This window comes from Cyrtonyx montezumae, unplaced genomic scaffold (assembly GCF_038088225.1).
Source record: "Cyrtonyx montezumae isolate F1298 unplaced genomic scaffold, pur_monq_1.0 scaffold_31, whole genome shotgun sequence".
NCBI lineage: Eukaryota > Metazoa > Chordata > Aves > Galliformes > Odontophoridae > Cyrtonyx > Cyrtonyx montezumae.
Window position 1 is genome coordinate 2,411,035 of NW_027072036.1, and position 11,996 is coordinate 2,423,030.

Here is an 11,996-nt window from a genome sequence, read left to right on the forward strand (position 1 = left end):
TCTGGCGCAGAATAGGTGCTGGCAGCACGAGGGGACAGAGGCAGCCCTGGGGGGTCCGGTTCCCAGCAGCACATGGGACCCAAACCCCTTGGGGGCAGGTAGGGACAAGGGGGGGTGAGGGGCTCCTGCTTGCTGCTGGAAGAGCATCTCCCACTCTGCAGGATGACTGATGCTCCCATCCCCAGCCAGCGCCCTGCAGCTCTCCCAGCACAAGCACCCCACACCAGCCCGACCCGTGCCCCACATGATGTCGGTTCCTTCCCTCCCCAGGGGAGGGCCCAGGTTTGGGCTTAAAGCCGAGCACACCCCAGCCAGGAGCGGTGATGATGGGCGTGCTGGGCTGGCTCGTGGCTGCCGTGCTCGGCAGCTCCGTGCAGGGTGAGTCTGTGCCCGTCGGGGTGGGAGCTGGGGGTGCCGTCTCCCCATTGCTGGGAGGTTTCTGCCGTGCTTTGTGGGGTTTCCTAAATCTGAAGCCCTGAAGGGAGGAGAGCTGCGAGGTGGAAAAGCTCTTTGGTAAGGGGGAAGTGTGAAAGTAGGGCTGCACTGAGGCAGGCTGGTGTAAGGCGTGCACCAGGCCCGGCTGGTTCCCTGTTTTGCAGAGAGGTGGGCAGGGTGCTGCCGGAAGCAAGGGGAGGGGAAAGGGGAGAGTGGAAGGGTCTGTACCCCTCTGAGAGGGACTGTGCCCCCTCAGGCTGCCCCTTGGTGCCTGGGATGGCTCGTGGGGCTGCTGGCTCTGTTGCTGCTCCCCACATCCACGGCACCTCCTGCCCAGGGCAGGGTGGGGAGCACCAGATTTTGGGCGCAGCAGCAGCAGAGCCTGGCCGGGTCCTGGGGAAGGTGTTGTGAAGGTGTAGGCAGCGGGGCATGTTGCTGTGGGGTCACACAAGCCCTGAGCCCCAAGCACGACTCCAGCAGCCCCATGGACTGCACTCACCCCTCTGCTCCGACTTGCAGGGCAGGACGATGCGCTCTCCCACCCTCACCCCCACTTTGGCTCCATCTACCACGTGCGAGGTAACGGCCCCACAGCAGAACCCACAGCACCCATGCCATGGGGGGAGCAAAGGGTGCTCAGTGCCATCCCAGTGCCAAAGTGGGGCGGCTCACTGCACGTCTGTGGGGGACTGCAGCTGGGTTGGGCTGCAGGGCTGCGTCCTCCGATGCATGCGGTGCAGTCAGGGCTCGGGGAGGGATGTCGGGTGCTGGGGCTGAGCTGGGTGCCCCGCAGGGGTTATCAAGCTGCCCTATGCCGAGATCGAGGAGCCCTTCGAAGCCTGGTACAACCTGACAGGGAACAAGAGCCGGATCCAGTATTACGGGGGTAAGTGCTCTGGGTGCCTGTCCCTGTGCAGAAGGCTGAGGTGGGTCCCCCGTGCCTCAGTTTCCCCTGCCTGGCGCAGGGCAGGTGATCACGTACCAGCTGGCTGCGGTGAAGCCCTATGGGATGCGCTACAAGATCACCCCCGAGACCACCGAGAAGGAGGTGAACGCCCGGAAGTGCTTCCAGCTGCCCGGCTCCAAAGAGGACGTGGTCAAGGCTCAGAGCGTCTTCCCCAACTTGGATGGATTCAAGGTGAGGGATGGGACGTGTCGGAGCCTGGAGCTGACTGCAGCCTGGAGCATCCCTCGGGATGGGTGCTGCACAATGCAGCGATCCCTGCAGGGCGCTGGGCAGGCTGCAGCACATCCCACGCCCACGGGCACAGGGAGGGTCATTTCCCCGCCCGCATCGGGGCCGGACGCCCCACTCCTTTCCCAATCCTGAGAAATGTTGGGACGTGCCGCAGCCCACACAAATGCCGGCATCTCAGGACGGCTCGGGCAAGTCACTGCGTGGCAGATCTGCTCCTGATGTCCGCAGGCTCTGGGGCAGCACCAACAGCATCCTGTGCTGGGCATGAGGCAGACACGGCTGCTGTCCCAGGAGATTGGCATGGGCTGGGTGCCCCAGGTGATGTTGGGTGCCCGAGGCAACGATTACCACCCAAAGAAACGTTGGGTGCTCAGGGCGATGTTGAGTGCTCAAAACGATGTTGGGTGCCCAAGGTGACATTGGGTGCCCAAAGTAATGATGACCACCCAAAGTAACGTTGGGTGCCCAAAGCGATGATGGATATCCAAAGTGATGTTGGGTTCCTGGGGAGCTTTGGGGTCACTGTGGGTTTGGTACCCCAAGCACCCGTCCCTGCCCCCCCAGTTCCTGCGGGAGGAGTACTACCAGGGCCGGTACTGCGCCGTGTGGCAGAACATCACCCGCTGGGAGCAGAAGAAGAACATCTACACGCTGTGGGTGACCAACTCCAGCTGTGGGGTGGCACCAGTGCACTACGAGATGCAGGGCTACAACAGCCTGCTGGGCTCCCACTACGACAAGTACGAGATCACCTACACCGAATTCGACAACAGCTTCCCTCCGTCCGTCTTCGACATCCCAGTGAACGGTGAGTGGGGTTGGGACCCCCCCCCCGAGTTCTGGGGGCACCTTGGGCTGACGGTGTCCCCTGGCTGCACCCCAGAGACGAAGAAATGTGGGCTGCTGCCGGGGAGCGTGGCGGAGCACCGGGTGCTGGCCAACCCCATGGAGGACCTGGTGGGGCGGCACCGACCGTGGGCACACGCGGTGTTCCACCACTACCGCCGGCGCTTCGGGCGGCACTACGGCTCGGCACGGGAGCTGGAGCACCGGCAGAGCATCTTTGTGCACAACATGAGGTAGGGGCTCGTGGGGGGACGCCCCCATCCTTTTGGGGACACGGTGGGCTGAGAAGTGCCACCCCCGTCCCCAGGTTCGTGCACTCCAAGAACCGTGCCGCGCTCTCCTACTCGCTGCTGCTGAACCACCTGGCCGACCGCACGCCCCAGGAGATGGCTGCGCTGCGGGGCCGGCGCCGGAGCGGGGACCCCAACCATGGGCTGCCCTTCCCTGCTGAGCACTACGCGGGAATCATCCTGCCCGAGAGCCTGGACTGGAGGCTGTATGGTGAGGAGGGATCCGGCCCGGCCGGGAGCGCGGCGAGCCCTCGCCTCCTGCCTCACTTTCCCTTCGCACCCCATCGGTTTCCCCGCTGTCCCCAGGCGCCGTCACCCCCGTGAAGGACCAGGCTGTCTGCGGGTCCTGCTGGAGCTTCGCCACCACGGGCGCCATGGAGGGGGCCCTCTTCCTCAAGGTGGGAGTGGGACCCAACGCTCTGGGGTGGCCAGAGGGTTCCTGTCCCTGTCCCTACGGCGTGTCCCCCCGCAGACCGGCGTGCTGACCCCGCTGTCCCAACAAGTCCTCATTGACTGCTCCTGGGGCTTCGGGAACTACGCGTGCGATGGGGGCGAGGAGTGGCGAGCCTACGAGTGGATCAAGAAGCACGGCGGCATCGCCAGCACCGAGTCCTACGGGCCTTACCTGGGGCAGGTGAGGGTGGCCCCACGCCCCTGTTGGGTCCCCAGCTCTTGGGATGTGCCCTGTGATCCCTGCTTGGGGACAGTCCCCATCAGGTGCTCACAGGCTCTGGTGATGGGGAAACGTCCCCAGGGCACGAGAGTCCCCGTGGCTCCATGCAGCATAAAGCCAAGCCCTGCGGCTCAGCCAGGTTGCATCACTGCCTCAGTTTCTCTTCTTGCAAAACAGGGACGATGCTCCTCCACCCATGGGAGTGTTGCATCCCCGCGATGCAGGGACGGAGCAGGGCTGCCTGGGGACAGGGATAGGGCAGAGTGAAGGGGTTGGGCACAGTGCCTGAGATAGTGCCCCCACAGCAGGCAGGAGGGGCGGGAGCAGGGATGCGGGCACAGCCCCAGCCCCACATGAGTCCCTGTGTCAGAGCAGGGGGCAGCCGGGGGCACGGCAAGGGGACGTGGGTGCCCCCGATGATGCAGCCCTCCCCCCACCGGTGCTGCAGAATGGCTTGTGCCACTACAACCAGTCTGAGATGCTGGCCAAGATCACGGGCTACGTCAACGTCACCTCGGGCAACATCACAGCAGTCAAAACTGCCATCTACAAGCACGGCCCCGTGGCCGTCAGCATCGATGCCTCACACAAGACTTTCTCCTTCTATTCCAATGGGATCTACTATGAGCCCAAGTGCGGTGAGTGGGGTGGCACGTGGGGATCGGGGTTCTTGTGGTGATGCCGTGGCCGCCAGGTCCCCCACCTTGCTGTTGAGTGGCTTTGGTGGGGCTGGAGGAGGAGAGCAGCTCCATATGGGAAGGTCAGGTTGGATATTAGGAGAAATTTATACTCAGAAAAAGTGGTCAGGTGCTGGCACAGACTGCCCAGGGAGGTGGTGACCACCACTGGATGTTTTCCAGAGCTGTGGGGATGTGGCACTGAGGACACGGTCAGTGGGCGCAGGGTGGGGATGGGTTGGGGTTGGACTTGGGGATTCCAACTTTAACGATTCCGTGATCATAGATCACATAGCTGATAGCATCCCCAGAGCTGCTCTCCCCCCAAAACCACATTTCCCATGTTGTCCCTGCAGCAAACAAGCCAGGACAGCTGGACCATGCAGTGCTGGCCGTGGGCTACGGCGTCCTGCAGGGAGAGACCTACTGGCTCATCAAGAACTCCTGGTCCACGTACTGGGGCAACGATGGCTACATCCTCATGGCCATGAAGGACAACAACTGCGGCGTGGCCACCGAGGCCACCTACCCCATCCTGGCCTAAAACACTGCTCTGAGGGCAGAGCCTTTGGTGGTGCTCTCAGCTCACATCCTCGGATTTGGAGGACCCAGGGTGGAGGAGGAAGATGGGGACGTGGAGGGGAAGGACAGCGGGGTGCTGGAAAAGCAGCCGTGGGCTTGCCAATAAAGACCTTGGAAAAACACACTTTGGTTTGTATGGGAGGGATTCAGTTGGTGGCTGCCCGGCACAGCGCAGCTCCTCATTCCCAGCCCTGTGGGACCGCAGGGCTCTCCTGGGGAGGGCACGGTGGCGTTCACAGCATCTCAGACACCCGGGGAGAGATTCTTGCAGCCCTATCTCGAGGTGGAGCACAAACAGCCCCAACGTTTCTGCTGAGCAGAGACATTCCCAACGCGTTGGGGGAGCAGCCACCCTCTGCCCCAGTGCCCGGGCTGTGCTGGGACTCCACGACGTGGTGGCATCTGGGGCAGCACTGGGTTTCCCTGCACCCGGGGGGGCTGCTCCCCTCTGTGGAGGGGTCTCTGCTTTACCCTCAGCTCATTGCTCATCGGTGTGCAAAGTGGAGAGACTTTGGTCTCCCAGAGCCGGGGGGGGGGGGGAAGGGCACAGACATCCCCAGCAGCGTGTGCAGCCCTCCAGCACCCAACTCCTATCTGCTTTGTCTGGGGCTCGCTGTCACCTTGGGCAGGGCTCCAGCTGGATGTGCTGCAAGCAGGACAGGTGAAGGCCACCGCTGCAGGGACAGCGCTGCTCTCCTTGCTGGGTCCTTCTTTCCCACGTAGCTCCTGAGATGCGATCCGGTGACATGAAATGTCTTTTCCCCCCTTTTTCCTTTTTCCAGTTAACCCCCCAAAACGCAGCCCCTGGGTTTGTGCTGCTGGTTTATCCGGAGGGATGCAGGAATCCCTGTGGGTTTGGTGGGGACATTCTGCCAGGAGGGTGGGGGCACCCGGTGGGACTTTGCTTTCGCTGCTCTCCTGGGGCAGCTGATGAGGTTTACACTGCTGCAAGCTGCAGGCAGCAGAGCCTCAGGTGGGAGCACAGGGGCACCCCCAAACCCCACAACCCCTGGGTGCTCATATGGGGGCAACCCAAAGCCACACCCCCCCCTTGGTCCCATCGTGGCTCCGGGAGGGCTGTGCCTGTTGGCTGCTGCCAGCTCCCTGCCCACCCAGCTGTGCTATTTAAGCAGGGCAGTGCGTGGGGTGGGTGGGTGCAGGATGGAGGGGTGCTGGTGGCTGCTGGTGCTTGGGGCTGCAGTGCTGCTGGGTGAGCGCCCAGCACTGGGGGAGGGGGAGATGCACCCCAAGGGGTGCTTGGCTCCAGATGCCCAGGGAGGAGTGGGGACCCCTTCCCTAGGGACCCTCAGCTTCAGGACCCTCTCATCTCTGTCCTGCATGGGCAGGGTGGGAGTCCTCCTCCTCACACCCCCTGCCCTCGGTCCCCTCTTCCTGGGATTCTGTGCAGGCACTGAGCCAGGGAGCAGCCCAGCTGCAGCACTGCCTGTGGGGAGGTGGGCAGGCAGCAGTTCAGGGCCTTTACAAATCATTGCTTTCCTTTTTCCCTTCCAGGAGCAGAGAGCAAAGCTCCTCCAGAGAGACCCACATTTGGGGACATCTACCACGTCAAAGGTACGGCTGTGGCTGCACCATGGGTCCGGCACCCTTGGGTGCCATTGGGTGCACGGCTGCTGTGGGTGGGAGCAGCGGGGTGACGCCGTGGGGTGCCCACAGGAGCCATCAGCCTGCCCTACGCCGAGATCAGGGAGCCCTTCGAGGCCTGGTACAACCTCACCGGGGGGAAGAGCCGCATCGAGTACTACGGCGGTGGGTGCAGAGAGCTTGAGGAGCTCCACTCCTCTGCCCCTCCACGGGGCCACCCCAGTGCCAGCACCACGGCTGCAACCCAGTGCTGTCCCGTCCCCAGGCCAAGTGGTCACCTTCCAGTTTGCTTCCATGGGGCCCTTCGGCGTCAGCTTCAAGGTGACCCCAGAGACCACGGAGACGGAGCTCAACGTCCGCAAGTGTTTCCGCATCAACGGCACCGATGGGGATCTCATCGCCCCACAGAGCGTCTTCCCCAACCTGGAGCACTTCAGGGTGAGCTCTGAGCATGGGGACCGGGAGGGAGACACGGGAGGGGATGGGGCACGGTGGTGGGCACTGGAGCTCCCAGTGAGAGGGTGGAAGTGGTTGGGAGTGGGGCAACGTGAGGCCGGGCCCAGGCGTGGCTTCGTGGGGACGCGGTGGCAGCACGGTGTCCCCGATGCTCTGTGCTCAGTGGGTGCGTGAGGAGCGGTTCCGCGGGCAGCCCTGCTCCGTGTGGCAGAACATCTCCTACTGGGGCCACAAGAAGAACGTCTACACGCTGCGGGTGGGCAGCTCAGCACGTGGCCCCGTGCCCCTGCACTACGAGGTGCGGGGCTACAACAGCCTGCTGGGCTCCCACTACGACAAGTACGACATCGAGTACAGCGCCTTCGGACACCGCTTTGCCCCCGATGTCCTCCAGCTCCCGCACGGTGAGCAGCTGCTGCCATCCCAGAGCCCTCCTGGGGATGTGGCTGCACGAAACACGGCCCTGCATCGCTCTCCTTAACGCCGTTCAATGGCGTTGCGTGTGCGCTCTGATGTGGGTCAGTGGGTTTTGGAGAAAGGGAGGTGGGAAGGAAAGTAAAAGTGATGACCAGCTCTGGTTGCAGATGCAGCCCCTGCATGCAGACCCCCATATAGGGCAGGCCCCCATGGCTTGCAGGTGCCATGCACCCTGCTGCAGGGTCAGGAGCTGCTGTGTGCGCCCAGAGGCCGCGGCCCCATTCTGTGCCCCACAGGTGTGCAGTGTGAGCAGTGGTCCACAGCCGGCCCCGAGCACCGCATCATGGCCAACCCCATGCAGGAGTTCGTGGGGACAGCCCAGGACACCGAGCACGTCCACCATCACCTCTTCCACCACTACAAGGAGAGGTTTGGGAAGCGCTACGGCAGCGAGGAGGAGCACGAGGACCGGAAACACACCTTCATCCACAACATGCGGTGCGTATGGGGCAGCACGGGGAGAGCTGGGGGCTCCACGGGGCTGCCCGGCACCCGCAGCATCGCACCCCCGTCCCCAGGTTCGTGCACTCCAAGAACCGTGCCGCGCTCTCCTACTCGCTGCTGCTGAACCACCTGGCCGACCGCACGCCCCAGGAGATGGCTGCGCTGCGGGGCCGGTGCCGGAGCGGGGACCCCAACCATGGGCTGCCCTTCCCTGCTGAGCACTACGCGGGAATCATCCTGCCCGAGAGCCTGGACTGGAGGCTGTATGGTGAGGAGGGATCCGGCCCGGCCGGGAGCGCGGCGAGCCCTCGCCTCCTGCCTCACTTTCCCTTCGCACCCCATCGGTTTCCCCGCTGTCCCCAGGCGCCGTCACCCCCGTGAAGGACCAGGCTGTCTGCGGGTCCTGCTGGAGCTTCGCCACCACGGGCGCCATGGAGGGGGCCCTCTTCCTCAAGGTGGGAGTGGGACCCAACGCTCTGGGGTGGCCAGAGGGTTCCCGTCCCTGTCCCTACGGCGTGTCCCCCCGCAGACCGGCGTGCTGACCCCGCTGTCCCAACAAGTCCTCATTGACTGCTCCTGGGGCTTCGGGAACTACGCGTGCGATGGGGGCGAGGAGTGGCGAGCCTACGAGTGGATCAAGAAGCACGGCGGCATCGCCAGCACCGAGTCCTACGGGCCTTACCTGGGGCAGGTGAGGGTGTGCACACCCCATCCTCCCCTTCGGGATATGGGGTGCAGGGAGAGGCTCCTCCAAAGCTGCCATCATCTCTCTGTTGGAGGAAGGATGCTCTTCTTTGGTTGGTTATCCTTTGCTGGGGTGGGTTGGATCCCCTTCAAACCTGCCCTGACTCAGTGTCCCCTCCCAGAATGGCTACTGCCACTACAACCAGTCGGAGCTGGTGGCCCCCCTCGCCAGCTATGTCACCGTGGAGCCGGGCAGTGCTGAAGCTCTGAAGGCTGCACTGTTCAAACACGGCCCCATCGCTGTCAACATCGACGCCTCGCACAAATCCTTCACTTTCTACGCCAACGGGGTCTACGAGGAGCCCCGCTGCGGTGAGCGGGGGTGGCACCCGGTGGAGATGACGGGGGTGAGGATGGGGATGGGGATGTCTCTTTCCTGGTCTCTTCCCAGGGAATGAGACGTCAGAGCTGGACCATGCAGTGCTGGCCGTGGGCTATGGCGTCCTGCGTGGCAAGAGCTACTGGCTCATCAAGAACTCCTGGTCCACGTACTGGGGCAACGACGGCTACATCCTCATGGCCATGAAGGACAACAACTGCGGCGTGGCCACCTCTGCCTCCTTCCCCATCCTGGCCTGATGGGACGGCCCCGTGTGGGCACTGTCCCCACCGTGTCCCTCCACACAGGGGAGGAGCTGGCAGAGAGATGCAGGGCTCTGCGAGGTGGCTGTGGGGCAGAGGGGGGGGGGACTGTGGCCCTGCTGGGAGGGCAGGCAACGCTCTGTTGAGGTATTTATCATCACAGCAATAAACATCCATAGAGAAGTGATCCTGTCCGTCCTGCTGGGTGTGCTCTGTCACCCCCAACCTGGCCCCTACACCCAACGGCGTACAAATCCACGCATAGTCTGCATCCTCCCCCACACGGGCTGTGGTAGCAGAGCAGCTCTGCCCCATAACTACACCCTCATTCTGCCCAGCAAATGGCCAGGAGAGCTGCCACGCTCCCTCACCGCGGGCAGCACCGCGGAGCCGCGTCCTTCCGTGGCTGCTCCCGATCGAGGCTGGCAGGTCGTCATATTTTCTTGTTTCCCTTCCCTTGTTCACCTGCTTATTTTACAATTTGCTGCACTGATTTCTGAAGTGGTCTTTAATCATTCCCAGCAGGGGTGCTGACTCGAATTCACGTCTGGGAGAGAAACGATCACGGCGCAGGAATAATGCGGTTTATTCCGTGGGAGTCCGGGTCTCTGGATCCTTGATTCTCTCGGCTGCAGTCAATAAAACATGCTTTGACTTTCAGGGAGCCGTGACTTTCAGGCTCCCTTCGGATGGGTGATGCTGTGAATTTGCTGCTGAACACGCAGGAGGCTCCGGGAGCTGCGGGCTGTGCTCCCCCAGAAGCATTCATCAGGAGCCGAAATCGTTGCGTTTGTGGCACCGGGGATAGCGGAGGCTCCAAGCAGGGGTTGTCCAGCACGGGTGGGGAGTTTAAATTAAAGGTCGGAAAAGGATTTAGGGACGGAGGAGGTTGGGAAGAGCTGTGCAGTTGTGCTGCAGAACTGTCAGCCCTGAGCGGCTCTGGGGGAAACGCCCCGGATTTGGTGCTGGATGGTGAAGCACAGCTGGGCTGGGCGTGCTTTGAAGGAGGAGAGCGCTGCCCTGTGTGTGAAATGTGGTTGCACCCCCGCCCTCCCCCATCCCAGCCCTACATGGTTACCTGGCTCCTGCAGAAGCAAAAGGGGACATCTGGGGACTGTCCCCTGGCACAGCAGGTCCTCACGTGCCCGGCCACATGAGTGTGCATGACTGCAGAGCAGAGGGCTCTGGGCTTCTCCACTCATCTCGATGAGGACTGTTTCCACTCTGCTAAGCCAGAAGAGGCAGAGCAGGACTTCGTGGTGCACTTCCAGCAGGGCTGGCAGCCTCCTGGCTGCCCTCCTGTGACCCCAGGCCCTGTGCCACCGCAGCGTCCCCACGATGGGGACACAAACCCGGGGTGGGGGGGGGAACAATCCTGGCACCACGCTGGGCTCTGACCCACGCACTCCAAGCCCCGTGCTGGCCGGGACACGGAGCGAGATGAGACAGCACAGCCCTCAAACACCACCCCACCCCCACCCGAGGCGTTCTGTTCCAGCAAAACATGCATTCTGCGGGTGAGAGCATCCAGATCTGCGGGATCAATCTGTCCACACGTCCAGAAACTCGGGGCGGGCTGCATCTGCCAAGGTAAACGATCCCCCGAGGAAGGGCGGCGGGGATCTCAGCCTGGTTTGCTTTGCACCCTGCTCAGGGCTGTGCTGGATGCTGCCTTTCCCTCCGGAGACAGCTGTGCTCCGGCACAGACCTCTGTGCTGCAATGCCAGGTGGCCCCAAAACGCTCTCCAGCCCCAGGGCTGGCTGCCTTTCAGCACCGGATGAATTATCTGTGAAAGCCTCTCATGGCTCACACAAAACAAGGTAATTATTCAGAAAGCAGGGGACACGGAGAGAGCCAGCACATGAAAATATTATCTGCGAGTGATTTACAGAGAACCACAGACAAAGCTGAAGAACAGCAGCTGGATCAAAGCGGGTTTGGCAATTCCTTGGCTCCCAGATGCTCCATCTGAGCAGGGCTGCCATGAGCTCCCAGTTGGGGTCAGGGCTCCCCGGGTCGGTCTGTGAGCAGGAGGACGTGTGGTGCAGAGCCCTTCGGGTTTATAATGACACAGAGTACGATTCGGGACAGAAAAGCTTGTTTCTTGCTATAGAAACCACAGCATTTTGGGGCACGAGTGACTGCATCCAGGAAGACCTAAATGGTCTCATGACCTCTGCAAGAGAGTTCGTTCAAAGCTGCTTCGCTGCTGGCAAGGCTATCCTGGAAAACCACGGAGGCAGTGGCTTTGTTAAACGTTTTATTACACTTCCCTCAGTAGCAGCCCTACAAACGCTTTCCCTTCGCCAAACGTCTTTCCCTTGGCGACTGTGACTGCTCTGGCAGGTTTGTCGTTCACGTTCTGAAACCAACTGCTCCTCTTGCACAGCTCCAGAGATCCCCAACCCTTCCCCCCCCCCTCCTTCTCCCCCCGGACATTTTGGAGGTTTCATTCCCTGTAACAAAACTGCTCGCGGCGTTTACGTTTTCCAGGTGCGCTGTCAAAACCCCCTCTGAAAGCCCTCCACCTCCGCCCCATTTCCCTAAGAAAGGATTCTCAGAGCATCCCAGCCCCCCCCCGGGCAACGAGGACGGTTTTGTTTAACGCTACCCACCGCCTCTGCCAAGCTCTGCCTTCTGCTCTCACCCACCGCTATTTCCCAATCACCATCCAGCACGCAGCACAATGCAACAAATTTCATGAAATTAAGTATTTCTCCTACACACAGCATATTTGCCCGGTGATTATAACTAGTCCCCGAGGTAGCCAAGCACAGCAGAATTTCAGTTTAATATGCACACCCACGCAGCCTCACTAAAAACCCAAGACACTCCCCCGGTCCTTCTCGGGAAAGGCTGAGCTCTGCGGTGAGCATCTCGTATTTCAGCTCCACCACGACTGGGAATACTCTGTAATCCACTGTACGAGAAAGAAGTAAGGAAACAAAGTCTCCCAAAGATTTCAAGGTATCCCCCAGGGTTTGAGAAC

At 62.0% G+C, this 11,996-nt stretch overlaps 2 protein-coding genes across 2 annotated transcripts; both read left to right on the forward strand.

Moving 5' to 3' along the window:
* Positions 1 to 321: 321 nt before the first annotated feature.
* LOC136053678 (digestive cysteine proteinase 1-like) lies at positions 322 to 4,815 on the forward strand. Its single transcript, XM_065744549.1, has 11 exons — positions 322 to 378; positions 955 to 1,014; positions 1,229 to 1,321; positions 1,401 to 1,573; positions 2,198 to 2,441; positions 2,517 to 2,712; positions 2,787 to 2,980; positions 3,076 to 3,167; positions 3,242 to 3,403; positions 3,891 to 4,080; positions 4,476 to 4,815. Exons 1-11 carry the CDS (start codon positions 324 to 326, stop codon positions 4,661 to 4,663), a joined length of 1,647 nt encoding a protein of 548 aa, XP_065600621.1. The 5' UTR covers positions 322 to 323; the 3' UTR covers positions 4,664 to 4,815.
* A 1,047-nt stretch (positions 4,816 to 5,862) lies between these two features.
* Positions 5,863 to 9,077, forward strand: LOC136053679 (digestive cysteine proteinase 1-like). The gene is made up of 11 exons (XM_065744550.1): positions 5,863 to 5,911; positions 6,214 to 6,273; positions 6,376 to 6,468; positions 6,569 to 6,741; positions 6,923 to 7,163; positions 7,473 to 7,674; positions 7,755 to 7,948; positions 8,044 to 8,135; positions 8,210 to 8,371; positions 8,547 to 8,736; positions 8,816 to 9,077. Exons 1-11 carry the CDS (start codon positions 5,863 to 5,865, stop codon positions 9,001 to 9,003), a joined length of 1,644 nt encoding a protein of 547 aa, XP_065600622.1. The 3' UTR covers positions 9,004 to 9,077.
* The last annotated feature ends 2,919 nt before the right edge of the window (positions 9,078 to 11,996 follow it).

Coding starts and splice junctions, on each gene's coding strand:
- LOC136053678 (XM_065744549.1), top strand. CDS start 324: ATGATGGGCGTGCTGGGCTGGCTCGTGGCTGCCGTGCTCGGCAGCTCC. Junction 2,442..2,516: donor CTTCGACATCCCAGTGAACG/GTGAGTGGGGTT, acceptor GCTGCACCCCAG/AGACGAAGAAATGTGGGCTG. Junction 2,713..2,786: donor ATCTTTGTGCACAACATGAG/GTAGGGGCTCGT, acceptor CCCCGTCCCCAG/GTTCGTGCACTCCAAGAACC.
- LOC136053679 (XM_065744550.1), top strand. CDS start 5,863: ATGGAGGGGTGCTGGTGGCTGCTGGTGCTTGGGGCTGCAGTGCTGCTG. Junction 6,742..6,922: donor CCAACCTGGAGCACTTCAGG/GTGAGCTCTGAG, acceptor CTCTGTGCTCAG/TGGGTGCGTGAGGAGCGGTT. Junction 8,737..8,815: donor CTACGAGGAGCCCCGCTGCG/GTGAGCGGGGGT, acceptor GTCTCTTCCCAG/GGAATGAGACGTCAGAGCTG.